At 60.1% G+C, this 23378-nt stretch overlaps 8 protein-coding genes across 8 annotated transcripts; 4 read left to right on the forward strand and 4 right to left on the reverse strand.

Moving 5' to 3' along the window:
- Window positions 1-232: 232 nt before the first annotated feature.
- HRG_06595 (pyridoxal-phosphate dependent enzyme domain-containing protein) lies at window positions 233-1585 on the reverse strand (the record flags this gene model as incomplete). Its single annotated transcript, XM_044865066.1, has 1 exon — window positions 233-1585. One exon carries the CDS (start codon window positions 1583-1585, stop codon window positions 233-235), a length of 1353 nt encoding a protein of 450 aa, XP_044720006.1.
- A 389-nt stretch (window positions 1586-1974) lies between these two features.
- Window positions 1975-3724, forward strand: HRG_06596 (putative s-adenosyl-L-methionine-dependent methyltransferase domain-containing protein; the record flags this gene model as incomplete). The annotated part of the gene is made up of 3 exons (XM_044865067.1): window positions 1975-2335; window positions 2415-3391; window positions 3515-3724. The coding sequence occupies 3 exons, from the start codon at window positions 1975-1977 to the stop codon at window positions 3722-3724; spliced, it is 1548 nt and encodes a 515-aa protein (XP_044720007.1).
- Window positions 3725-4261: 537 nt separating this feature from the next.
- HRG_06597 (tRNA synthetases class II (A) domain-containing protein) lies at window positions 4262-7319 on the reverse strand (the record flags this gene model as incomplete). Its single annotated transcript, XM_044865068.1, has 3 exons — window positions 4262-4438; window positions 4538-7149; window positions 7241-7319. The coding sequence occupies 3 exons, from the start codon at window positions 7317-7319 to the stop codon at window positions 4262-4264; spliced, it is 2868 nt and encodes a 955-aa protein (XP_044720008.1).
- Window positions 7320-7747: 428 nt separating this feature from the next.
- HRG_06598 (uncharacterized protein) lies at window positions 7748-8535 on the forward strand (the record flags this gene model as incomplete). The annotated part of the gene is made up of 2 exons (XM_044865069.1): window positions 7748-7910; window positions 7979-8535. The coding sequence occupies 2 exons, from the start codon at window positions 7748-7750 to the stop codon at window positions 8533-8535; spliced, it is 720 nt and encodes a 239-aa protein (XP_044720009.1).
- Window positions 8536-8897: 362 nt separating this feature from the next.
- On the reverse strand, window positions 8898-9521 carry HRG_06599 (chitin synthesis regulation, resistance to congo red domain-containing protein; the record flags this gene model as incomplete). Its single annotated transcript, XM_044865070.1, has 3 exons — window positions 8898-9152; window positions 9246-9374; window positions 9435-9521. 3 exons carry the CDS (start codon window positions 9519-9521, stop codon window positions 8898-8900), a joined length of 471 nt encoding a protein of 156 aa, XP_044720010.1.
- Window positions 9522-10583: 1062 nt separating this feature from the next.
- Window positions 10584-13227, reverse strand: HRG_06600 (uncharacterized protein; the record flags this gene model as incomplete). The annotated part of the gene is made up of 4 exons (XM_044865071.1): window positions 10584-10927; window positions 10985-12928; window positions 12984-13139; window positions 13200-13227. The coding sequence occupies 4 exons, from the start codon at window positions 13225-13227 to the stop codon at window positions 10584-10586; spliced, it is 2472 nt and encodes an 823-aa protein (XP_044720011.1).
- A 1587-nt stretch (window positions 13228-14814) lies between these two features.
- Window positions 14815-15964, forward strand: HRG_06601 (uracil DNA glycosylase superfamily domain-containing protein; the record flags this gene model as incomplete). The annotated part of the gene is made up of 2 exons (XM_044865072.1): window positions 14815-15161; window positions 15226-15964. 2 exons carry the CDS (start codon window positions 14815-14817, stop codon window positions 15962-15964), a joined length of 1086 nt encoding a protein of 361 aa, XP_044720012.1.
- A 3290-nt stretch (window positions 15965-19254) lies between these two features.
- Window positions 19255-22621, forward strand: HRG_06602 (morphogenesis protein (Msb1); the record flags this gene model as incomplete). The annotated part of the gene is made up of 9 exons (XM_044865073.1): window positions 19255-19444; window positions 19509-19654; window positions 19708-19801; window positions 19853-20081; window positions 20141-21802; window positions 22034-22067; window positions 22128-22280; window positions 22338-22461; window positions 22521-22621. The coding sequence occupies 9 exons, from the start codon at window positions 19255-19257 to the stop codon at window positions 22619-22621; spliced, it is 2733 nt and encodes a 910-aa protein (XP_044720013.1).
- Window positions 22622-23378: the final 757 nt, after the last annotated feature.

Consider the following 23378-nt stretch of genomic DNA (forward strand, 5'->3'; position numbering starts at 1 on the left):
TCTCTATTTGGCAATGTGTACCACGACGAAGGCCTATGGCACGGTTTTCCTTATACCTTTTTGTGCTGACTCCGTTGGAGGGAGCTCCGAAGGCGTCGGCTGTTCCCCGGCTCTTGGCGCAACATATGTGTTCTTTGCTAATTGCTTTCAGACGAAATCTGAGTTCGAGCTTTGGCGCTCAATAAAGCAAGAGTAATTCTATGCGCGCACTTGACCGCGGCGGAGAGGCCGTCTATTTACGTGATTCATCTCCCGCCTTGGGTATCCCTAGCTCTAGAAAGAGGTCCGTGGTCTCGTCGTCTTCCAGCCCCAGCTCCTTGATGCGCTTCCAGAACTTGCTGAGGTGGCGCGTGCCCGAGTCGCACAGGACGGTGACGACACGGCTCCCTGCGGGCAGAGACATGGCGGTGACGACGGCGGCGACGCAGTTGACGGAGCTGCTGCTGCCCACAAAAATGCCGTCCCTCTCGACGAGCCAGCGGGCCATGCGGCAGGCTTGGTCGTCGGAGACCTTGACGGCGTCGTCGATGAGATCACGACCGGCCTCGAAGTTGTTGGTGACGCGGTTGATGCCGACGCCCTCCACGATGGAGTCGACCTGCTGGCGGCGGCGGGTACCTTCGCGCTCCGTCGACGAGTACATGACGCCGTGCTTGACCTTGTTATAGAGGCCGCTGCCTTGTGGGTCGGCGAGGACGACGCGGATGCGGGCTAGCTTTGCCTCGAGCTTGAGGTAGCGGGCGAGGCCCGAGATGGTGCCGCCGGTGCCGGCGCCGGCGACAAAGGCGTCGAGGGCGCCGTCTGTCTGGGACAGGATCTCGGGCCCCGTGGTGTGCAGGTGGGCGCGCCAGTTGGCGGGCGACTCGAACTGGTTGGCGAAGAAGCCCCTGCTGCCGTCGGCGGCCGACTGGGCGTGCTGGGCTGCGCGGCGGCGAGCGAGGTTGACGAAGTGGTCGGGGCTAGTGATGGGGGCGACAGGGACGCGCTCGACGGCGGCGCCGAGGTGCAGCAGCAGGTCCGACTTTTCGAGGCTCTGGTCGTCGGGCATGCAGATGTGGGCGCGGTAGCCGCGGGCGCGGGCGAGGGTGGCGAGGGAGATGCCGGTGCTGCCGACGGTGCCCTCATAGATGGTGTCGCCGCGGTGGGGGGTCAGCAGGCCGTCCGCTTCGGCCTGGCGGATGATGCCGAGGGCGACGCGGTCCTTGGGGCTGTTGCCGGCGCCGTTGAGGAACTCGGCCTTGGCAAGGATGGTGCGGCCCGTGACCTCGGACAGGGAGCGGATCTCGACGAGGGGCGTGTTGCCGATGCAGGCCTCGATGCCGTCGGCGACTGGCGGTGCTGCGGCGGCGACTGTCAACGGCTCGCCGTCGTCGGATTCATGGTCTTCGAGCGTGAGGGGCGAGCCCCAGAAGAAGCTGCTCTGGCGGCGGACGGACCGCCCGCCGGCGCTGGTCTTGCGCTGGTAGCGGCGCTCGAGGTCCGGATAGAGGTCTTTGAAGCCGAGGGTGGCGAGGACACCGGCGGCAAAGGCGGCGGCGACGAGGGCGGCCGAGGCGTAGGCCTTGGGGTGCTGGGTCAGGGACATTGCTGCTGCGGAGGCGGAGTCGGCGGTGGCGCAAGGCTCATGGTCCCTTTGTTCATGTCGTGGGCTCTGGAGCGAGCTTTAGGAAACGGCGGGAGGGGAGCAGCAGGCGCAGCAGGCGAAGAGGCTTGGATTGCTGTTGTCTGCGTGCATTGACTTGCGCGCCGGCGACAATCTCTGGTGAAGTCATGGCTCATGCTCTCTCCGAGGATTAGCCATGCCGAAGCAGGGGTCCACACGTCGTCGGCGGATTAATCCCCACTCCGACCACTGGCCCGATATGGAAAGCTCGACATGATAATTACAGCTTTTGCTATCGAGAAGCTGCCTCTTGTCTACGCATACGCGAGAAGCTGCCTTTGAAAGACTTCTGCCAACACCCCCTCCCCCCAATGGACTCGCCCGTTGTGGCCCAGCTGTTCCGCCAGCTGTTCCGCCACCGGCCGCGCGGATGCCAGGGCCATCGAGTGCTGCGCAACGGGCTCGGCGTCCACCATCATGACCAGCAGCAGCAGCAGCAGCAGCACGGCCTCGTCCACCGCGCGCCGCGACACCACCGGCCCTACGCGACCCGAGCCTCGCGAGACCGCGGCATGCAGACAAACGAGAGCCGCTGGCAGCAGCGCACGCACATCCTGCCCGAGGACCGGCGCGACGAGTTTGCGCAGTACCCCTACGTGTCGGCGCAGGACCTCAAGAAGCGCACGGAGCGGCCGCGCAGGGTCAAGATGCTGCTGCGGGACTTTATCGACGGTCGGTCTCCTTTGCAGAAGCCATCGTGGGGGGAAAGGACCAAGTGGGCGTTGGGATTGACTGACGGCAAGAATTCCAGACAGCCTCTACAACCCGGCGTACGGCTACTTCTCCAGGCAGGCCGTCATCTTCAGCCCCGGCGAGCCGTTTGCCTTCCACGCGCTGCGCGACGAGCTCGAGTTCCAGGCGGAGCTGGGCCGGCGCTACACCGAGTTCGAGGACGCGCTCGACGACGCAGAGGGCGACAACCCGACGCGGCAGCTTTGGCACACGCCCACGGAGCTCTTCCGCCCCTTTTACGGCGAGGCCGTGGCGCGCTACCTCGTGGCCAACTACCGCCTCACCACGTACCCCTACGACGACCTGCTCATCTTTGAAATGGGCGCCGGCCGCGGCACCCTCATGCTCAACGTCCTCGACTACATCCGCCACGTCGACCCGCAGGTGTACGCGCGCACGCGCTACAACGTCATCGAGATCTCGCCCTCGCTCGCCGACATGCAGGCCCGCCACCTGCGCGCCTCGGCCGAGGCGCGCGGCCACGCCGCCCGCGTCGACATTGTCAACCGCTCCATCTTCGACTGGGACCGCCGCGTGCCCTCGCCCTGCTTCTTCCTCGCCATGGAGGTCTTTGACAACTTTGCCCACGACGGCATCCGCTACGACGTCGCCTCGGGCGAGCCCCTGCAGGGCCACGTCCTCGTCGACGGCGACGGCGACTTTTACGAGTTTTACGCCCACGACCTCGACCCCGTCGCCGCCCGCTTCTTCCGCGTCCGCCACGCCGCCACCGCCGGCGACTACCCCACGCCCTACCCGGACAACCCCGTCCTGCGCTACCTCTCCGCCCGCCTGCCCTTTGCCGCCAACCTGTCGGCCCCTGAGTTCATCCCCACCCGCCTCATGCAGTTCTTCGACGTCCTCGAGCGCTACTTTCCCGCCCACCGCCTCCTGACCTCCGACTTTCACGCCCTGCCCCAGGCCGTCAAGGGCCTCAACGCCCCCGTCGTCCAGACCCGCTACCAGCGCACCACGGTGCCCGTCACGACTCCATTGGTGCGTAACCACCCCCTTTTCTTTGTTCTCATCCCCCCCTCCCCCCCGCTTTCCTCTGCATGGAAACTCAGCGCCCGGCTAACCCGCCCGCCCGCTCCTGCGCTGCGCCTCGCAACACTCCAGGTCCACCAGGGCTACTTCGACATCCTCTTCCCCACCGATTTCCGCATCACCGAGGCCATCTACCGCGCCGTCACGGGAAAGCTCACGCGCGTCATGTCCCACGGCGACTTTATGCGCCGCTGGGCCTACGTCGAGGACACGGAGACGCGCAGCGGCGAGAACCCCCTGCTCACCCACTACAAGAACGCCAGCGTCATGGTCACCGTCTAGGGCGCGTGTCTGTCTGCGTGGATGGCGGCGGCGACGACGGCGGGCGCGGATGAGACTCGGAAGAGCAGCCCCTTCCTTGTAAACTAAGGAGAGCCATGGGCAAGGGAGGACGAAAAGAAGAAGAGATAAAGAGAAGGACGGCAGTAACTATGCACAGAAACATCAGGCGGAGCTGTACCACACGGTCCATGAACCCCTCGTGTCCTCTCGGCGACGCCATCACAAGAACCATCGCTGCGGTGACGCCCAGCATTAGAAAACAGAGCACGTCTCAGCTGTTGCCCCTCTATCGTCTCTGTAGTGTTCCACGCCATGGAAACTATCATGTGAAAACGCTCTTGTTCCAAAGCCCACAGCCCCTAATTCCCATGCCCAGGCCCTTTAGCTCCCGCCCACATGTTTGTTTAGTCCCCAATAAACTGGCCTCGACATGTAGCAAATCCAGTCCCAGCAGCCTCCTTCTCCTTTCACCACACCCTCTCCGGGGCACGATATCTACGTGACAAACAGAGACAAAAGACACAAAATCAACGCGTCTCACAGCTTCAGCTTCTCCTGGAGCCACTTGGTCGCCGTCTCGACGCCCTCGTCAATCTTCTCGGGCTGGGTCCCCTGGCCCTGCCGCGAGGGCTCCTTGCCGCCCGAGCGACCGCCGACCACCTCCGACACCGACGCCGCCCATTGCTCGGCGGTGACGCCCTTGGAGGAGAGGTGCTTTACAGCAACGCTCGTTAGTTTCTCGAGATAATCACCACGGTCCGAAGAGCATCACTTGCGCCCTGAGCAGGGACAAAAGGGGGCGGGGCAGCTTACCGTTCCGACATAGACGCCGTGCACGAGCGCGCCCTCGTCTTTGCTTCCGCCAAACATGTACAGCGTCTTCTCCTTGTCCTTGCTTTGGAAGTGCTTAATCACCTCGGTGAGGGCCTTGGCGTTGCCGCCAATGGGGAGCCGGCCCACGAACCACTTGGAGTCCTTGTTCTGCTCAAAGTGCTTGAGCACGGTGTCGAGCGCGGCCTTGGCCTCGGCCTTTTGGCGCTTCTTCTGCTCGGCCACGACTCCCGTCGCAATCCTCTGGAACCGCTGGTTGAACTCGTCCTTGGTGAGCGTCGAGATGACCAGCTGGCTGATTTCCTGCGACAGCGCCTTGACCTGCGCCTCCTTTTCGGCGCCAAAGGGCAGCGCGTCGAGCGCGTCGAGCTTCTTAAAGAACTCAACCGCCTCGCGCTGGACCTGGTGCGCCGCGGCGCCTGTATACGCGATGATGCGGCGGATACCTTTGGCGATGCCGCTCTCCTCGACAATGATGAGATCCTTGATCAGGCACGTGTTGTCGACGTGCGTGCCACCGCAAAACTCGACACTGTACTGGCGCCACTCCTGCTTCTTGGGGTCCTTGAGCATGGTATCAATGTCCATGCCGACAGACACGACTCGCACGGGGTTGGGATACGTCTCTCCAAAAACGGCGCGCACGCCCTCAATCTCGCGCGCGAGATCCAGATCGACGTCCTTGGAGTAGATCTTGGCTTCCCGGCGGATGTAGGCATTGGACATGTCCTCGATCTTGCGAAGCTCGTCAATCTTGACCTGCGACTTGTGTGAAAAGTCAAAGCGCAGCTTCTCGTTGTCCACCAGAGAGCCCTTTTGGTTGACGTCGTCTCCCAGCACTTCCCTCAGGGCGTGGTTCAGGACGTGGGTGCCACTGTGGTTGTTGCGGATAGGCGACCGTCGGAGCTCGTCATACTCGCAGATGACCTCGTCGCCGGACGACAGGGCACCGTACTCGATGTAGCCGCTGTGCAGAATGTAGCCGCCGTAGTTCTGGACGTCCATGACCTTGAACTCGGCCACGTCGTCGATGACTATGCGGCCCGTGTCGGCAACCTGACCACCAGACTCTGCGTAAAAGTTTGTCCTGTCCACCAAGATGCCGATGGCAGTGTTGGGCGGGAGGTCCTTTGTCGAGCTGTGAAACGTCTTGCCATCGAAAACAAGCTGCACCTTGCCCTTGCTGTCTCCCTTGACAAACTTGTCGTCGTCTTGGGTCCGGGGGATGCTTCGTTTCTGTTCCAGCTCGGAAATCTGATGCACGTCGAGCTTGGCAAACGTGTCGACCGAGTCCTTGACCGCCTTGCTCGCCTCTCGCGCCTTCTCCTTGGCGGCGTTGACCTCGTCCTCGTCGATGTCGAGAGCGCGCTCTTCCGCCATTAGCCTGGTCAGATCGACGGGAAATCCAAAGGTGTCGTAGAGCCGCCACACAATGTCCCCGTCCAGTTTCTTGGCGTTGTCTTTGACCGCCTTGGCCGCGTACCGCTCAAACTGCGCCTCGCCGCGGTCCAGGGTTCGCGCAAACGCCTCCTCTTCCTCATCCAGGATTTCCTTGATGTCTTGCTGCTTCTTGGCCAGTTCGGGGAACTGCTCGCCCATGTGCTCGACCAACGCCGGCAGGATCTTGGAGAAGAAGGACCCGATTTCGGCGCCGAGGTACTTGCGGGCGTAGCGGACTCCTCGTCGCAGGATTCGTCGGATGACGTAGCCGCGGCCGTCGTTGTTGGGCACCGCACCGTCCGAGATGGCAAAGGAAAGGGTGCGGATGTGGTCGGCGATGACGCGGTAGGCCGTGTCGATGCCGTCGGCGTCATCCTTGCCGTACTTGTCGGTATAGGGCCTGACGCCGGTGACGTCCTGGATCTTCTGGAACAGGGGCGTGAAGCAGTCGGTGGCGTAATTGGAGTCTGTATTTTGCAGCGCAGAGACCAGCCGCTCGTAGCCCATGCCCGTGTCGATGTGCTTTGCGGGAAGGGACTTGAGGCTCTTGTCCTTTTGGCGGTCGTACTGGATGAAGACGATGTTCCAGATCTCGACCACCATGGGGTCGTCCTCGTTGACAATGTGCGCAGCGTTGCGGCCGCCGATCTTGTCGTAATGCACCTCGCTGCAGGGGCCGCAGGGGCCTTGGTCGCCCATTTCCCAGAAGTTGTCCTTCATGTTTCCCGGGATGATCTGCTCCTCCGGAACGCCGATAGCCTTCCACAGCTCCTTGGCCTCGAGATCAGGGTCCAGGCCCAGGGCCGGGTTGCCCTCAAAGTATGTGACGTAGAGGCGGGCCGGGTCGAGGCCGTAGACTTTTGTGAGGAGCTCCCAGGCCATGGCGATGGCCTCCTTTTTGAAGTAGTCGCCAAAGGACCAGTTGCCCAACATCTCGAAAAAGGTGTGGTGGTAGCTGTCCTTGCCGACGTCGTCGAGGTCGTTGTGCTTGCCGCCGGCGCGGATGACCTTTTGGGAGTCGGCGGCACGCTTCAGGCCGGCCATGGGGTCCGTCTTGCCAATGGTTCCGAGGAAGATGGGCTTGAACTGGTTCATGCCGGCATTGGTGAAGAGCAGGGAGGGGTCATTGTGAGGGACGACGGAGCCCGAGGGGACTGGATGATTGTCAACATCTTGTCGAACCGCATCCGAAAGACGAAGCAGCATAGTTGATGCGCTGAATAGCCGGGAGCGAGGGTTGGATACCTATCGTGTGACCCCGCTGCTCAAAGAAGTCGAAAAAGGTCTTGCGCACGAGGGCGGCGGGCCACTGGGGGTCGGCCATGGTCGCAATTGAGAAGAGCCGGCGCTGAACTCGAGGCTCGACCGAAAGAAGGCCGGGTCTTGTCGTCGGCGGCAGGAAATTGGCTGCGTGGACGCAACGGCGAGGTTCGAGCGGGTTCTTGACGAGGAGGAGGGGGAGGGGGAGGGGGATGGGGTGGAAACTTCTACAAGCCTGAGTCACAGATACAAGAGGGCGACGAGCTTGCGCCGCGGCCCGCATCTGACCGTCCTCTCTTTCTCTCTCCAATCCACGCCCGCCTGTTCGCTGCACGTGCCGACAAGCCTCGTCCCCCTTTGTTTCGCTTTCTCTCTCAATTTGCCCTCTTCTTAATCATCGTCGTCGTTGTTCGGGGCCGAGGTGAATGACCAGGAGGAGGTGGACGCTGCAACGGACTCGCCGGGGCTGTCAAGGGAAAGAAGAAAAAGATGATGGTTCATCAGGGAGCTGCAGCGGGCCAGTCCCCCACTACAACCGGCGCCTGGTCCCCTGCAACCTGGTCGCCACTACAGGCTGCGACGCCGCCGCGCAAGAGAAAGGCAGAGACGCAGGACAACGAGCGGCTGTCGAAGCGGCTCAGCCTGCTCAATCTTGGTACAATCATGCTCCCTTTCTTCCTCCGCCACGGCTCTCTTCTGCTTCTGATACTAACCCCCGCGCAGAGCAGAATGGCTCCAAGCTCTACGTCCCCGTCGAGTCGCCGACCCTCGCCCTCGGCGACTCCAGCACAGCGACCCGACAGCAGCCGCCGCCGCCGCCGCCGCCGCCCTACTGCAGCGACGACCTCGACGACACGATGCAGCTCGACGACTCCAAGCACAAGGTCTACATCTACAACATTGACGACGAGCTCGCTTCCTCATCCTCTTCCGACGGCGATGCCGACGATGGCAGGCTCGTCTTCCTCCCCGACATCGAGCAGCATCTCCGGGAGAACCGCATCCCCCCACATGTGCTCGCCAACTCCGACGGCGAGTTGGCCGGCATGCAGATGGTCCTGTATAGCGACCCGCGCTCGCTGACGGTGCCCGAGGAGCGCGACGGTGTACACAGGGCCATTCTCGATGCCCGTCGCCGCGTCAGGGAGAAGCAGAGGCAGGAGCGCGAAGGCATCGCGTTTCCGGAGACGCGCCTGGTGAATCAAACCCCGGCGACGCAGGCCGTGGACGCGCACGGCGCTGCGCTCGACGACGACGGTGATGCCATGGACGTGGACTAACAATGCGCGCGCCATGTGACTTATACCCCGACATGCCTGGCGTTGTGGATGGTGATGATAGCGTTTCGTAATAAATGCTTGCTTCATATTTAATATCTGGGTTTGTTCATGTCGCCCGACTTCGCGAGCCATCTCTTCCGCAAAATATGGACCAAATCACAATCCATCCTTGCTCGTTGAAAGAAGACACGCTCTCCACTCTCCACCCTCGGCATCCTAGACCCCCTGTCGACAGTATTATGGCACCACCTGCGATGCGCAGAGCCCAGTTATCACCCCATTTGCTTTGCACAGAAAAGTGACCATAGTAGTCCCCTCCCCTGCCTAGTCCCTCACTCTTGAATCATGCATCTCGAAGCGCTTTACCTATGGTAGTCGGGAGCCGGGTTGGCCTCGGGGGCGCGCGCCGTCGGCTCGTTCCTCCACTGTGAAGGGTCGACCTTTGAACCCCCGTCGGGCGGCGGGGCCATGTAGACGGGAGGACGGTTGGGGTCGTAGACGGGAGGCGCGTTCATGTCGTTCATTGGGTAGGCGTTTGGCTGGTAGTAGCCGTAGTTGGCCTGAGGCCATCCGTTTTGATACTGGGCCGGTTGTCTTGCTCGTCGACCGACCAAGCACTGTGCAGGGGAGCAAACCGATGGTCAGCAGAAGCGCTTCTCTTGCCGTCCTCGCGGATTGAGCGAAGACGGGCGAGGAGTTGGCATGCTTACCCTGTGGTACGCCAACGGAGGCAGTCCCTTTCTGAGTCTGGCCCTGGCGTGCAGGTATCCTCCGACGATGTATCCCATGATGAGGGCAAAGAGGACGAGGAAGATGACCCATTTAACAATGATGCCCGTCTACGGCAAAGTCAGCATCGGCCGTGGACGTGCCTAAACAGGCATCGACAGATGACGCACCCTGCTATGCCACCAGGGAACAATGAAGTTGCCTTCCCTCACCCAGCCAAAGGGCACGTCATCGTCGGCTCTCGCAGCGAGCCCCATTTCGACAAGGCCGTCGTCGTCCGTCTATAGCGCAAAGAGCTCGACTCGTCGGGGCAAGGTCGGATGCGACGCGCAGTATGCGAGGAGGAGAACGACGTAAGGCGAGAGGAGGAGGAAGAGCAAAAATTCCCGCGCTTTCGACACCAGGTCGGATAAATGGCCAAGACTCGAGTGAGCGGGGTCGAGGGTAATCGTTCAGGCCTGATGGATATCTCTTTTGACTGCTCCGGGAAGAGAAGAGGAGGCGGGAGAAGGAAGACAAAGGAAGAGTGGCAAGATGCGCAGCCAGGGAGGCTGAGTTGGCGGGGCAGCCCCCCCTTGGGGCAGCACCCCCCTCCCCCCTGCTGCGCGGCAGCCTGCGTCGCAGAGAACCGCTGCCCGTGTTTCGGCGTCACTGTCAGCCGAGAAGCCGGCACTGTACAGCACCTCCTAATATACGCGTCAGATGCCGACCAACGACGGTCCATTCAAAGGGCCAAAACTGCACCTGCAAAGCCCCTGCAGCGTCCAGGCCTGCCAGGGAATGCGGTTTGGGGTTTGATGGCTCGGCGCGCTTTGCCAGGCCGCTCACCCACTTATACCGTGCATTGAATCCCGCGGATACGCAAACCGGGCGCATCAATGAACTGGGCGGGCCATTTCTGATCCCCCACCGGTGTATGTGGTTGACGATCTGTTTCGAGTTCTCGGGCACGGATGCCATCTTGTTCGAGGATCGTATTCGTCAACCTCGTTGCTCAGAGAAGCGACAAAGGTCGACGGGCGCAAGACACGCACGCAGAGGGCCATGCACGGTCCCTCGCAACTTATGTGCGGCACGAGTGTCTAAGGTCGACGACCAGACGTCCATGCGTACGGAGGTCCAACATCAGCCGGCGTCACTGACAGTACATGACGTGGCGGAAGGCATCCAAAGATGTTTCACTCCAACGCACTTCACAGCAGAGAGGCATTGCAAGTAGACGGCAAAAAGTCGCTTTCCTGCCAAGCATGTAGGTAGCCGCTCAACGCCTGCCCATGTTTACCAATACTCCAGCTTACCCTTTTCTCTACCCTCTCCCATCACAGCCCTATGCCGCCGGCTGCCCACTCCCGGAAGACGCCGTTGCCCTCTCCATGGTCGCCCTGCGCCTGGTGCGCCGGCTGCCCCCGGTTCCGTCTCCTCTCTTCGTCCGCCTGCGCGTTGGCCTGCTGCACCCTCTGTCGCCACCAAAGGAGGAGCACGAGCCCCGAGGTGACGCCAATAATCACCACACTCTCCAGCAGTCCGCCGTCCTCGAGGCCTTCCTCCCCGGCGCCAATCGTCCCATCCAGCCCCTCGTCCCCGTACAGCTCGTCGTCGTAGAGCTTGTCGTCCTGCAAGAAGTTGGCAATCCACTCGGAAAGAGACCAATCCTTGCCCTTTTCTGTTTACAACACAGTGGTCAGCACAGTCGCCGACTCCGGGGCACATCAAAACTTACTGGGCTCGTCCTGGATCGAGTGGATGGGGCCATGCGTGAGCGTATTCCACGCGCTACGGATGCGCAGCTTCAGCAGCCCCAACGTCACGGGGAGATATGCCTCCTCGTTCACCTCGAGCGCGTGGTCGTAGTATCGTTTGGCGAGATGGAAGTCCTGCGTCAGCCCGACTCCGTTCTCGTGCATCCATCCCAGGTTGAAGAGGGCCTGCGCGCTCTGCGAGTAGTCCGATGCTCCCGTGTAGCAGAGCACAGCCTTGCCCACGTCCTGCTCGGTCCCGATGCCGTAAAAGTAATAGTCTCCCATCTTCACCAGGGAGTCAATGTTGGCTTGTCTCGAGGACCGGGTCCAGTAGATGAGCGCCAGACCCGGGTTGTCCAGCAGGCCGCCCTCCTCCTTGGGCTTGCGGAGCCACTCCGAAATGGGCAGCCGGGACCGGAACTTGTCGACCATGTACGCCATGTTGGTCTGCGCCTTTTCGTATCCCTGCTCGGCAGCCATGAGGTATTGGAGCAGAGCGAGCTCGTAGTCTCCGGTCTCGTATGCGTCGTTGGCGTCGGCCCATGAAGACACCAGCGGTTCTGCCTTCTCGGCCACGTTTTTGTAGTAGTTAAGGGCCATCCCACAGAGTTTTTCCCTACCAACTCCGTGGTAGACCATCTCGGCCAGGTAGTAGTGCGCCTCGATGTTCCCATGCCTGGCCGCGAGCTCAAAGTGGTTGTTGGCGATTCTCAGGTCGTCGGGCTCGCCTTGGTCGAGGTAGAGCCGGCCCATCTGGACCTGTGCCGGAGCATAGTCTTGGTTCGCCGATGCCGCAAACAGCTCCATGGCCAGCTTGACATTTTCCTTGCCGCCATGTCCGTTCAACAGCATCAGGCCTTTGCCGTATTGCGACTGCGCGTCGCCGAGCGAGACGCCGCGGTCGAACCAGACCTTGGCTCGTTCAAAGTTCTGGACCACGCCGTCGCCCCGGAGATACATCCGCCCGATGAAACCGGCGGCCTTACCAGCCATCTTCTCAATCTCCTTGGTGTAGCCCTCGACCACGCGGTTGTCCCTTTTCCAGTACCTCGACGCGACGAGAAAAAAGTACTTGCGGGCCAGATCGAAGTCTTTGTCGAGGCCGCGCTGTCCTTCGTAGTATATTCTTCCGAGGTTGTACGAAGCCTTGGAGTCGCCTTTCTGCGACACGAGATCCAGGTATTCGATGACGTCGCCGATGGCGGCATGCGCATCCGAATGCGGGCTCGACTTTCGAGAGTTGATGCCAGAGCTGGACACACTGGCGCCTTCTCCATAGACGCCGCCCTCGTCGTCGGCGATGCGCCACGCTTGGTACACCCACGACATTCCACCTGGGGGTCCAGAGCGATGCCAGTTGATGGCCTTGTCGGCGACTCGCTTGTAGTATTTGACGGCCGTCTCGCAGTCTTTACTGGCGCCGATGCCCCCGTGGTGTCGAAACGCTGTCGCCATCTCGGCTCGGGTATCGCCCCTGATGGCCGCAAACGAGTAATAAAGTAGGGCCCTTGCCTGGTCCCGGGCGACGACACCGCCTACCCCGGTCGAGTAGTAGAGACCCAGCATATACTGCGCCGTGGTGTTTCCGTGCCTCGACGCAAGTTGGCGGTAGTGGTCAAAAGCCACGTGGAGGTTTCGAGGGTGGCTGTAGTTGCCGAAGAAGTTGAGCTCGGCGAGGATGTAGTGGGCGTCCGAGTTGTTTTGATGGGCGGCTTGCCGGAGTAGCTCAACGGCGCTCGAGACGGGCCCGCCGGTAGCCGTTGGCGGCTTTTCCTGGGATGGCGCAGTGGCGGGACCGGTTGGGATCGTCTTGAGGACATATCGGAAAGCAGAGACGACGATGCTGGAAGTTTGTCGCCGTCGGCCGTGTGATGATCGCGGAACCTTTTGGAGCTCGGCGAGAGCGGCGTCTACAAGATGGGCTCCTGAACCCGTCAGTTTCGAGGTGTCGATGCGCTTCATGGGGCTGAAGAGGCAAACCTGGTTGCCGGACCGCGGGCTGGCTCTGGTCCTCGACCAGGTCCGGTTTCGGGCCAAGGCCATGGTTCTTGGGCGGACGCCGTGCAGCCTTTTCTCTCTGAGTGTCGTGATAGTACTGCGCGTTCGTACACAATACGGCAGCGGCCTGCCAGAGCACTGTTCAGGGAACGGGTCAGCTGGCTTTGGGTCATGGCGAGGTGGTACGGGGCCACGTACAGAGCAGGCAGACGGTCGCGCTCTTCATTTTGGGCAACAATGGATGTGCCTGTATGTTGTGAAGCGGTGCTAGAGCATGGCTGGGCCCTCGGCCGGCGCGTGCAGCGAGGGTTGGACAGCGCGGAGAGAATCTGAAGCTGTCGAGAGCGGCCGGGCTTGGTAGATAAAGTTACAACTTGTCCACTTTGTTTCCAGTTACGTAGCGTCAGAGCCGACGTGGGGCAGATGATTCGCCCCGAGGGACGATGGGGCGATGACTAATCACGGGTCGAGCTTGCCAGGTGGACAGGCTGGTTCTGGGCAACTTGGAGCATTCTTCACCCGTTCTCGTAGTCACTTCGGTGAAGACTCATTCATGCTGCTCCCAAGGCATGCAAACACCTTGCTGCAGACACGTCGATACTTTGGCTGGACATTAGATGGAGTCGGTCACCCGAGCGCTGGCATAAACGTTGGCTGGACGGAGGGTTGACGAGACCTGTGAAGCCGTACTGCCAAGGGAGTGACTGAATAGTTATCTGGACGCTGAACCGGCTCGGCCCCACCAACAAAGTCCAGTCCGGCGTGGGTACGCGGAATCTTGGCCGATGGTCGGGAGAGGGTACCGACTATCCAAAAGGGACCCTTGGAGGGTATCGTTGCTCGTCCCGATGACGCTCCAGCAACAAAGCCCAGCTATCCGAGGAGGTCAAATGGCCATGGGCAAGGCAAGGAGCTTAACAGGGCATCGTCGTCCTCTCGGCTTCTGCCGGAGCTGAGACATACTTCCGGTTATATGCCTCGCAAATTTCCTCTGCATAGTCAGGAACATTCCTCTTGTTCGTCCGGAAAGAGTATCGTTGTTGATGCCTAGCAAATCTTATCGCTTTGGGTGCGGTAAGGGAGCTCAGCGGTCGCGGACAGGGATGTAAACCAGTAAAAGCGCCTCGCGGTTGCAGGTACTTGTATCTGCTACGACAGCTCACTACAATATAAGTCCCGTCAGCTTGCTAGTGTACATGAGGCCTAGCGGTGCATTGCGTATATCTCTGCCCCATTACCAACTTTGATCCGCTCAGCGATGCGTACCTAGATACTGCAGAACTGTGCCCTCTTAAGCTCCCTTACCGCAGCCAAAGGGACCGGGTGATGCTTTCGCGTCCCATCGTCAACCGGAAAGACCGCCCGTTGGAAGCTGGCCGTGAATTTCGGAGTTGGTACTCCGTATTAGCGCCCGACCCCTGGGCGCAAGCGGGCGGTTGACAAAGCTGCGGCCCACTGTGGCTGAAGAGGTCCAGATCCCGTCCCTGGGAACTGACAGGGACACGCGACGAATCGAACGGCCGGCAATTAATATTAGCGCGTTAAATTACCGGGGGCTTGCACCGCGTCTCTTCAGCGCGTTTTGTCACGTCGTCATCCGGTGTCTTCTACTAGCTGACTTTTCCCACTGTTTCCGAGTCATCAAAAAGATTTGGCCGTCGATTCGCTTGGTCACCACTCACGGTCTGTCCTTGTTGGCAGAGTCATAATCGCTCCCACGCCCTTCAGGATTCCGTCCCGCCTTCGTCCCAGAGCTGCGCTCGTTGGCCGAGAGCTCCGTCTCCTTCACCCGAGCTGTCGACGTCCTCGCATCATGGCGACACTCAAGCGCAAGAGCGGCTCCCTGGCCAATGAGGGGGAGTCCAAGAAGCCCAAGGCAAATGGCAACATTGCCGCCTTCTTCAGTACGCCGAAGCCAAAGACGGCCCTGCAGTCCCCCACGCCAGCCGTCAAGTTCGACAAGCAGGCGTGGATGGCTGGCCTGACGCCGGAGCAAAAGGAGCTCCTCCAGCTCGAGATTGAGACGCTTGATGAAAGCTGGCTGGCGCACCTCAAGGATGAAGTCACTTCGAGAGAGTTTCTAGAGCTCAAGAGGTTCCTCGACAAGGAGACGGCGGCGGGCAAGAAGTGGTTCCCTCCAAAGGGGGATGTGTACTCGTGGTGCGTCGTGTCTGATCTTGAGCCCTCTAGCCTCGATAGAAAGGGTCTTCCTAACATGCCTCAGGTCTCGCCACACTCCATTCCAGAACGTCAAGGTTGTCATCGTCGGCCAGGACCCCTACCACAACGTCAACCAGGCCCACGGCATGGCCTTTTCCGTCCGGCCGCCCACTCCCGCACCGCCTTCTCTCAAAAACATGTACATTGCGCTGAAGAAAGACTACCCGAGCTTTACGTCCCCGCCCAAGAACGGCGGTCTCCTGATACCCTGGGCCGACCGCGGCGTCCTCATGCTGAACACGTGCCTCACAGTCCGGGCTCACGAGGCCAACTCGCACGCCAGCCGGGGCTGGGAGCGCTTCACGCAAAAGGTCATTGACCTCGTCGCTCAGAAGCGCACGCGCGGCGTCGTCTTCATGGCATGGGGGACGCCGGCCGGGAAGCGAGTGCAAAAAGTGGACAGGCAGCGGCACCTCGTCTTGCAGAGCGTGCATCCCAGTCCCCTCAGCGCGTCGAGGGGTTTTTATGACTGCGGGCATTTCAAAAAGGCCAACGAGTGGCTGGTTACGAGGTACGGCGATGAAGGCGAGATCGACTGGGCTCTGACACCGGGCACGTCGACCAAGAAGCCGGTCGTGCCGGCAGCAGTTGTCACGGGAGTCAAGGTAGAGAAGAAGACGGTGGACATGTCCAGTTCGCCGGCGGGTAAAGCGGGCAAGACAGAAGACGATATTGACTCGGGTGATGAGGAGGCTCTTGAAGAGGCCCTCAAGCTAGCAGAGGAGGAGGAGGCAAAGAAGTAAAGGCGGCCTCGTTCCCTTGAACCGAGCAAAGGGATGAAGTAGAGGCAGAAGAAGAGACGAAAAGGACAGACGATCAAATTCAACAGGCCGAGAGCCGGTTTCACATTGCGCGAATGATCCTGGTGGGACAGCAAGCACTTTGGCATGACGCTGCCCAGGGATGGACGGACGCCCGGGCCCACAAAGCCGACGTGAAGAGAGTCGGGCATCTACAAGGAAGAATGGCAATGGGGCCCTTCGGGAAGCTAGGTGCCGTAGTTTCGGAAGAGTCGAGTGGGTGGTGGAAGGGTAGGCAGAGGGTAAAGCTCGGCGGTCGTGGGCATGATGTGCAGGAGGAAATGCTCTCTCGTGTGCTCAATGCATGACGGAAGACAGGGCCAATGATGGATGATGGCCGCCTTATTTTTCAATATTTAAGGCACTTGCCCTTTTTTTCGCTCCTCCTTTTTGTTTGGCGGCCATGGATGCATTGAGCCCCCCCTCTTCCCGGGGCGCGCATGATGCAACGATTCATGCTCGCTCGCTGCAGACTTGTTTCGTGTTGCCAGCGCATACATGCCTTGTGGCAATGCGTCGTCAGCCAATGGATCTGTAGACTCCGACCAAAAACGAGCCTGTCGATTTGGCGGGCCGGCCTGGCGATCGACGCCCGCTCACCGGCAGGCCAAATCGTGAGCTGTCTACCGCTGACCTGTCCCTTGCCCCGTTCTTTCCCGTGTTCTCTCTATCTCTCTCTCTCGCGCGGAGGGACGAGGGCTCTCGGATAGCTCATCGATTTGACGACGGGTTTCCCACCGACTCTCGAGGGCGAACCTTGGTTGGCCAACTCACACGGCACGGCCGTCAGCCCAGCGAGGACGTGGAGCGTGGAGCGTGGCTTCTGTGCAGCCAACGAGGTCGCGACACTGTGTTTTGACCGTCAGAGCTGGGGGCTGAGCTGCACGATACAGAGGGTAAGGGTGGGAACGCGACAGGCGCCCAATTGAGTCATACATAATTACATGTTTGCCCTCTCGTGTCGTTGCCAGTCGGCGGCATCTGCACTGCACTCACTGCACGACACGGAATGCCGACGTCTGCCAAGGGGGAACCCCGCGATGGAGCCTTTGGACGGGGCATCAAGGGCCATCCATGTCGCCCATGTCTACTACGGGCTTTATTTCATCATGTACTGTATAAAAAGGTCGCTGTCATGTCGGACCCGTTATTAGTGCGAGCGCTTCTCGGGGCAAGACGCCAATCAGTCCACTGTCCGACGCGCCAGCAGAAGCAAAGGTTGGCAGCGGCAGCTGCAGCAGCTGCGCCAAAAAAAAAAAAAAAACCTCCCCAATAAAAAGAAAAGGGGTGTTGAGGAGGCGGCGTCCAAGAGAGAGGGCTGAAAGTCCGGGTGATGGGGACAAACGGCTGCATTTCTCGTCTTGACCAATGCTGCCACAGTAAAGGGGAGGGCGGCTCGCCACAAAGTACTGTCTGTGCTGCTGTCGGTACCTACAGTACCTACCTACCTACCTATTGGATTGACTGCCAATACGGGGAGCAGCAGACGCGAGAGAATGCAAGCTCGGAGGTGCCGCGTGCGATGGATGCGAGAATTGCCATCGACTTGGCATATGTATGCATGCAAGCAAGCACTTGCAGCCTGCCGAACCGCACTTCTTTTTCGACGTTTATTTTCTGTGAGCCGTGCGTGGGTGCACAGCAGCCAAGTCAAGCATGGTGGCAGCGAGCGCACGGGTGAGACAGCCCGTGTTGATCCGAGTTATCGTTACAGAGTACTACTCGTGGAGAAATCCTCTCTCCGAATGGGACGGCAGGGCCGCAGACGGGAAAACCTTGCTCATCACGGTGTGGCACAAGAGAGCTGCTGCCTGCGCCTTTGCTGCCGTCGTCGTCGGGTGCTGTACGGAGTATGTACGGAGTACGGTGTACGGATAGCAGGCAGGCTTGGCCTTGACATGGGTGACATGGATGACATGGCTCATTGGTGGCCCGCCGCGGCAAAAGGGCCAATTTCATCGCCGTCTGTGCCTGGCAATTTGACAGAGGCACGGCAGTCAGCAGCAGCTATCTCCTCCCCTGGCCAGTCTGGCCCTCTCACCGGGCGCATGCAGGTACAGTGTACATGCACCGTGCCTCGCCGTGCCTCGCCGTGCCTCGCCGTGCCTCTAAAAAACTCGCGGTACGAGAGTTGACAAGCAACTCTGTCTGGCTGCAGAGACATGCTTCTGGCTCGAGAGGAAAAGTAACCTTCTCGCGTTGCTGACCTTGTGCTTTTCGAGTTTGCACCTACATCGTTAGCCGCTGGCCAAGCTCTGCGTTCTCTCTTCTCCTCTGCACGTACAGTATGTACAGAGTACTAGGTACCGAGTACAGTGCACTCGCCCGAAGTACAGTACCCCAAGCGAAGCGCTAGATACTTTATTAGTAGATACCTAGGTACTGTACCTCGAGGACCCGCAGCCCGCCCAGAATGGACCCTCCCAAATTAGGTGCCCGTCATCCCAAGCGGGACCTGAGGCCCAATCTTATTAGTGCGCGCCGTGGAGGGGAGAGACGCCCCTTGTCGCGCATCACGTCCGCCCCTGAAAGAAGAATCTCTCTCTCTCTCCCGCAAGCTCTCTCTTTCGCATCATCACCATCATCGTCGCCCCTTCTTCCCCTTTTCACCCTTTTTTTTTCTTCCTCCTCCTCCTCCGCCGCCGCCGCCGCCTCCTCTTCTCCCCGTGGGCTGGTTCGTCTTTCCCGCACCCGTTCGCTTCGCGTTCGTCCGTGCCTGCCTGATCCTTGTTCCGCTTCTGCTTCCCTCTTCATCCTTCTCCTCTTCTAGTCTTCATCTTGATTCGATCCCCGCTCGGCATCTCTTGGCCGCTGTCTCCCGTCCCTTGCCCTGCTGCAAGCCATCAGACTTGCCTCGATGTAGGATCAACTCTGATCCCGCCGGGCCCCTCCACCGCTGACTTACACGGCAGTCAGAATCACCAGCTGCAGCTCTCTTGCCGTGTTCGCCTACTCATTTCTCTGGCCTTTTTTTTCACACCACCAATAGCTGCCGCTTTTTCTCTTGTCACTTCTCCTTCCCTTCCCTTTCCTTCTTATTCACCACTCTTCCACCCTTCTTTCCCCACCACTCTCTGCGCCGTTCGAGCGATAACAGGCTGTCCAACGGCCAGCCCCTTGTGTCGACTCGACGGCTTCGGGCTGCCTCGCCTGTCCTCTGGATGAATTGCAGCCTCGCCACTTGACCGATAACTCGCCTTCTCTGCCCGCCGCAGCTGCAAGACCTCGCCGCCATGCCCGGCTTCTTCTCCCGGCTCAAGGGCCGAGATGGCGCCAAGTCAAAAAAGAGAAATGCGCTCGACGCCCCCGGCGGCTTGCAGCTCCAGAAGCCTAAGTGGGAAGATGCCTACATGCGCAAGACAGTCGAGCCCGAGGAGATTCACGAGCTGCTGCACTACTGCACCGCAGAGCTCAAAGCGAGAGGTATGAATCTGCGATACATGTGCTGTCTCTGCCTGCCTCAACTGACTTGTGTCTCGTACCTCAGGCCTCGATATTCCCTTCCTTCTCCTGCCCTTTCGACCGACCTCGAATCCCAGTGCCGTCCGCACTTTCATTCGCCATTTTTTCGACCAGTCCTTTCCTCTCAAGGGAGAAATGCTGCTTCAAGAGCTGCGCATGACCGAACCCATGGTAAGAGGCTTTCCAGCCTCGGACTCATCCCGAGCTGACATGCTACGATTTAGGTCATATCCGGCGTCGCAAAATGGTGCTGGAGCCGTCTCCAGGGGGGTGTCGTTGGATGGGACGCTTACGAGCTGTTCAAAGTTGGCGAATATGGTATGAAGTGCGCTTTTCCCTCGCCGTGCGTCGCACTGACTCTTGGCCCAGACTCGAACAAGGCTCGCGACTCTTTCAAGACCTTTATCCCAATAAGCGTCGAAAACGGCGCCAAGCAGCGCATCATCTTCGACTTCTTCGACCTCATCGCCGCAATCGCAGCCCACGGCAAGTCAAACGGCTTTGGGGGCCGAAAGCTCTCCCGCATGGCTGCCTGGTGGGCGTTTGAGCAAAGGGAAACGGGCAGCGGCTTCGACGGCGGTTACAAGGCTTGGCTAAGGTCAGGCTCGGCCTCTAGAACCTGCCGCGCAGTGAGCCGAATGCTGACTTAGGTTGCAGTGCTGCCGATGCCACGAGCCACCTGTTTTTCGCCTATCTGAGGTCCCTCTCTCCTGAGCAGAACCTCACGGGAATCTCCATGCTCCCCAGGTCGCTCGAGAAACTGCTCAAGGAGACCGATTATCCCCCGCCGACGTCCAAGCAGATGATGTGTAGCACCAACAAACTTGCCATGGTGGTTGATGCCGTGTCGCCCACGCCATTTGCCCTCCTGCGTCGCGCGGGCCATTTCCAGTATCGCGACTCGGACGTCGGCCTCCAGGAATTCGCCAGCTACGATGACCCGGTGAAGGCCCTGACGGAGGAGTGTCTTCGGGTGCTCAAGGCCATATCGGCAGCGAACCAGTCGCAAGTCTCGAGTGTCAAGCACTCGACGAGTCTGCGTGATGCATCTTGGTCGCGCTTCGAGGACATCGGCTTCGCCAGTCCCCTGGAGGAAGATGATACCGAGGAAGACGGCACGGCGTCGCCCAGGCCCCTCCAAGGTCTTAGGAGCATCCCTGTATCTGGCAACGACATGGGTCGCCCCACAACCCCGTCCTGGGCCGACTTCCTGTCTTCCGGCTTCCACGACGACAACCCGCATCGACCCAACATGCTCTTGCCCCCTGACAAGGCAATCCCACCCCTCGAAAGCCAGTTCAGGCAACACCAGAGCTCCCAGTCTCATCGCCCACGACTAGAACACGAGAACGATCTCGAGCCGGGCGAACTTGCGAGCATCACTATCTTTGAGTTGGACGACGCGTTTTGGTGGGTGTGGATGATCAGTCTTGCCCCGGAGGAGACTGCGGACAGGAAATCGGCCTTTGGTAGGTGTGCCGTCATCGAGACGAAGATTGGCAGCGCCCGATGGATTGTGGTAGAGGAAATGATTGTCGGCGCCGCGCCGGAGCCCGAACAAGGCGCCTACATTGCGGAAAAGAAGCGCTTCTTTAGCTGGACGAAACGGGGCAAAACCCTGGGGCGATCAAAGTCAATGGCCCGCAAAGGCCAAGACCGAGGCGACGCCAACGCGGCCGCCAAAGGAGGATCCGCCAACGTGATTCCCGGAGCCGAGACTCACGCCAGGATCCAGGCCAAGGCTGCGCAACTGCGTGCCATGAAGGATCACGAACAACAGGCGGCGTCTGCAGCGAACTCGCAGCGTCGCGGCCGCACAGATGCGGAGCTGCTGGCGGAGAAGACTAACAGCATCTTCACCCTGCAGCCAAACATTGCCGGCGAAGCCTCGTCTGCCATGAAATGGGTCAAGAAATACGACAAGGGCACCATTAAGGATGCGTACTTGGCCAACAACAATGCTGGTCGCGGTCTCGCCGTGTCTCCGGTACCATCTGACGGCGGCCCTGTTGCCGGGACGGATGACCGGGAGGCCGGTCCCCGGGTGCCTGCTAAGGATCTGTCGCCAGCCCCGAGCGCACCACCAGGCTCACCGCTCCGTTCTCCGCTGTCTCCAGCGCCGGAGCCGGAGAATGAAGAGCGGCGAATGTCTTCGTGGGAGATCGTCGTTGACGCGGGCGTCGGTTCGTCGGAGCAGTGCCCCAGCCCCATCCCCCTACCGAAGGACTCGGATTATGAGCCGTCCGAGCCGAAGACCTCAACAACCTCCGAGAGGGCGAAGCTGCACAAAAACAAGGGAAAGTCTGGCGGCTTCCGCAAGTTATTTGGCCGAAAGAATCGTTCACACAAACTTCCGGAAAGTTCTTCCGCTCCCCTGAATGGCGTGCTGGGACAAGGGCAGCCTGCCGCGGCGCCTGTCGTGCAGCAGACTCTGACCCCGGCGGCCACTCCCCCCCCTGCTGAGGAGGGCGTGGCTCCCGCACCACCTAACGAAGACGAGCTCCCAATCGAAGCTCCGTTTCCAACCAATCCGGAACCGGACACCCCCAGGTCCATGGAGCCTCCAGAGCAAGATCAGGAGCCTGTGGATGAGCCCGCGGAGGATCGCAAACATGAGGCCCTTGCCGGAGATGACATCTCCCAGATCGACGCCCAAGACGCCGCCGAGGCTGACCAGGCATTCTCGCGCTTCGACCAAGGGCCGTTGACGGATCAGCCTGCGTTTGTTCCCGATGACGAGGAAGACGCGGTTCCGCCGCCCATTGCCCGCCACCCCCCTACCCAGGATGGCTCAAAGGCAGTGCCAAAGAAGGCCCTGGAAGAGCTAAGCCATAGTGCTAGCCCTGGAGTGCAGGATCGTTGGGCCCAGATCCGCAAGAATGCCGCCCAGAGGGCAGCCACACGTCCTAAGGAAGACAATCCCCCAGTCGCTTCCGGCAAGGCAGCCGAGGGCGAGGAAGACGTCAGCGGAGAAGAGAGTATGTGATGACCTGAAGAGAGGGCCCCTAATATGCGCAACCACTAACCACCTGCCTAGCAATCGAGTCCCGCGTCGCCCGCATCAAGGCCCGCGTGGCTGAGCTCACTGGCGGCGCCGGGGACAGCAATGGAGCCCAAGCAGTCTCAAAAGCGCGCTAGGACCGAATGACTTTCAGGAGACCCTTTGAGGACTCTGCGGCTCATTGCGGGGCGGGAAGGACGACTGACTATTTAACCCTGGTTTCCTACCAACAACCACGGCACCTCGCATTGACCTAGATAAGGCTGTTTCGGTTCTGCTCGTGCGGCAACATTTCCTACTTGAGCCCATCTACTCATAATGCGAGCCTTCGCCTTTTCATCTGTTTGGGCTATTTCTTTTCTTTCTTCCCCCTTTCTTCTTGATTTCGATTATTTGACCCCCACATGATACCACGGGACGACGGATATGGTCATGGGAGCAAGAGGCGGAAAGCAATGCCTGCCTCGGCTACACCAAATCAGTAATTTGTCTTTGCGCCCCTTCTTTGATTCTATTTGGACAGAGCTTGAGCGAGCGAGTTCAAGACTGAAGAGTTGATACCATCGATTCGCGAGCCTTTTGTGTTGTTTCTTATTCTCATCCGGGCCATTGTCCTTGGGATTTCTAGCCGTTGCGCGTCTCTTTTGTCGTTGATATTCACTCGAGCAACTTGAAGCTGGTCAGCGCACGGCGGCCAAATCCAGATGCAATTACAAGTTGATATGGAGCGGGCAAAAAAAATCAGACGACTCATGTAGGCTCGTGCTGGTGATGTCTGGCGTGTGCCTCGTAGAATTCTATCTAGCAAGCTCAGGTATGCCTGCGACGAGAAGTGCTGGACGGCATGGCCATCCACTACTGCCTGCCGTGCGCAGTTGCCTCCCTCCCAAAGAG

This window comes from Hirsutella rhossiliensis (genome assembly GCF_020360975.1).
Source record: "Hirsutella rhossiliensis strain HR02 chromosome Unknown scaffold00006, whole genome shotgun sequence".
NCBI lineage: Eukaryota > Fungi > Ascomycota > Sordariomycetes > Hypocreales > Ophiocordycipitaceae > Hirsutella > Hirsutella rhossiliensis.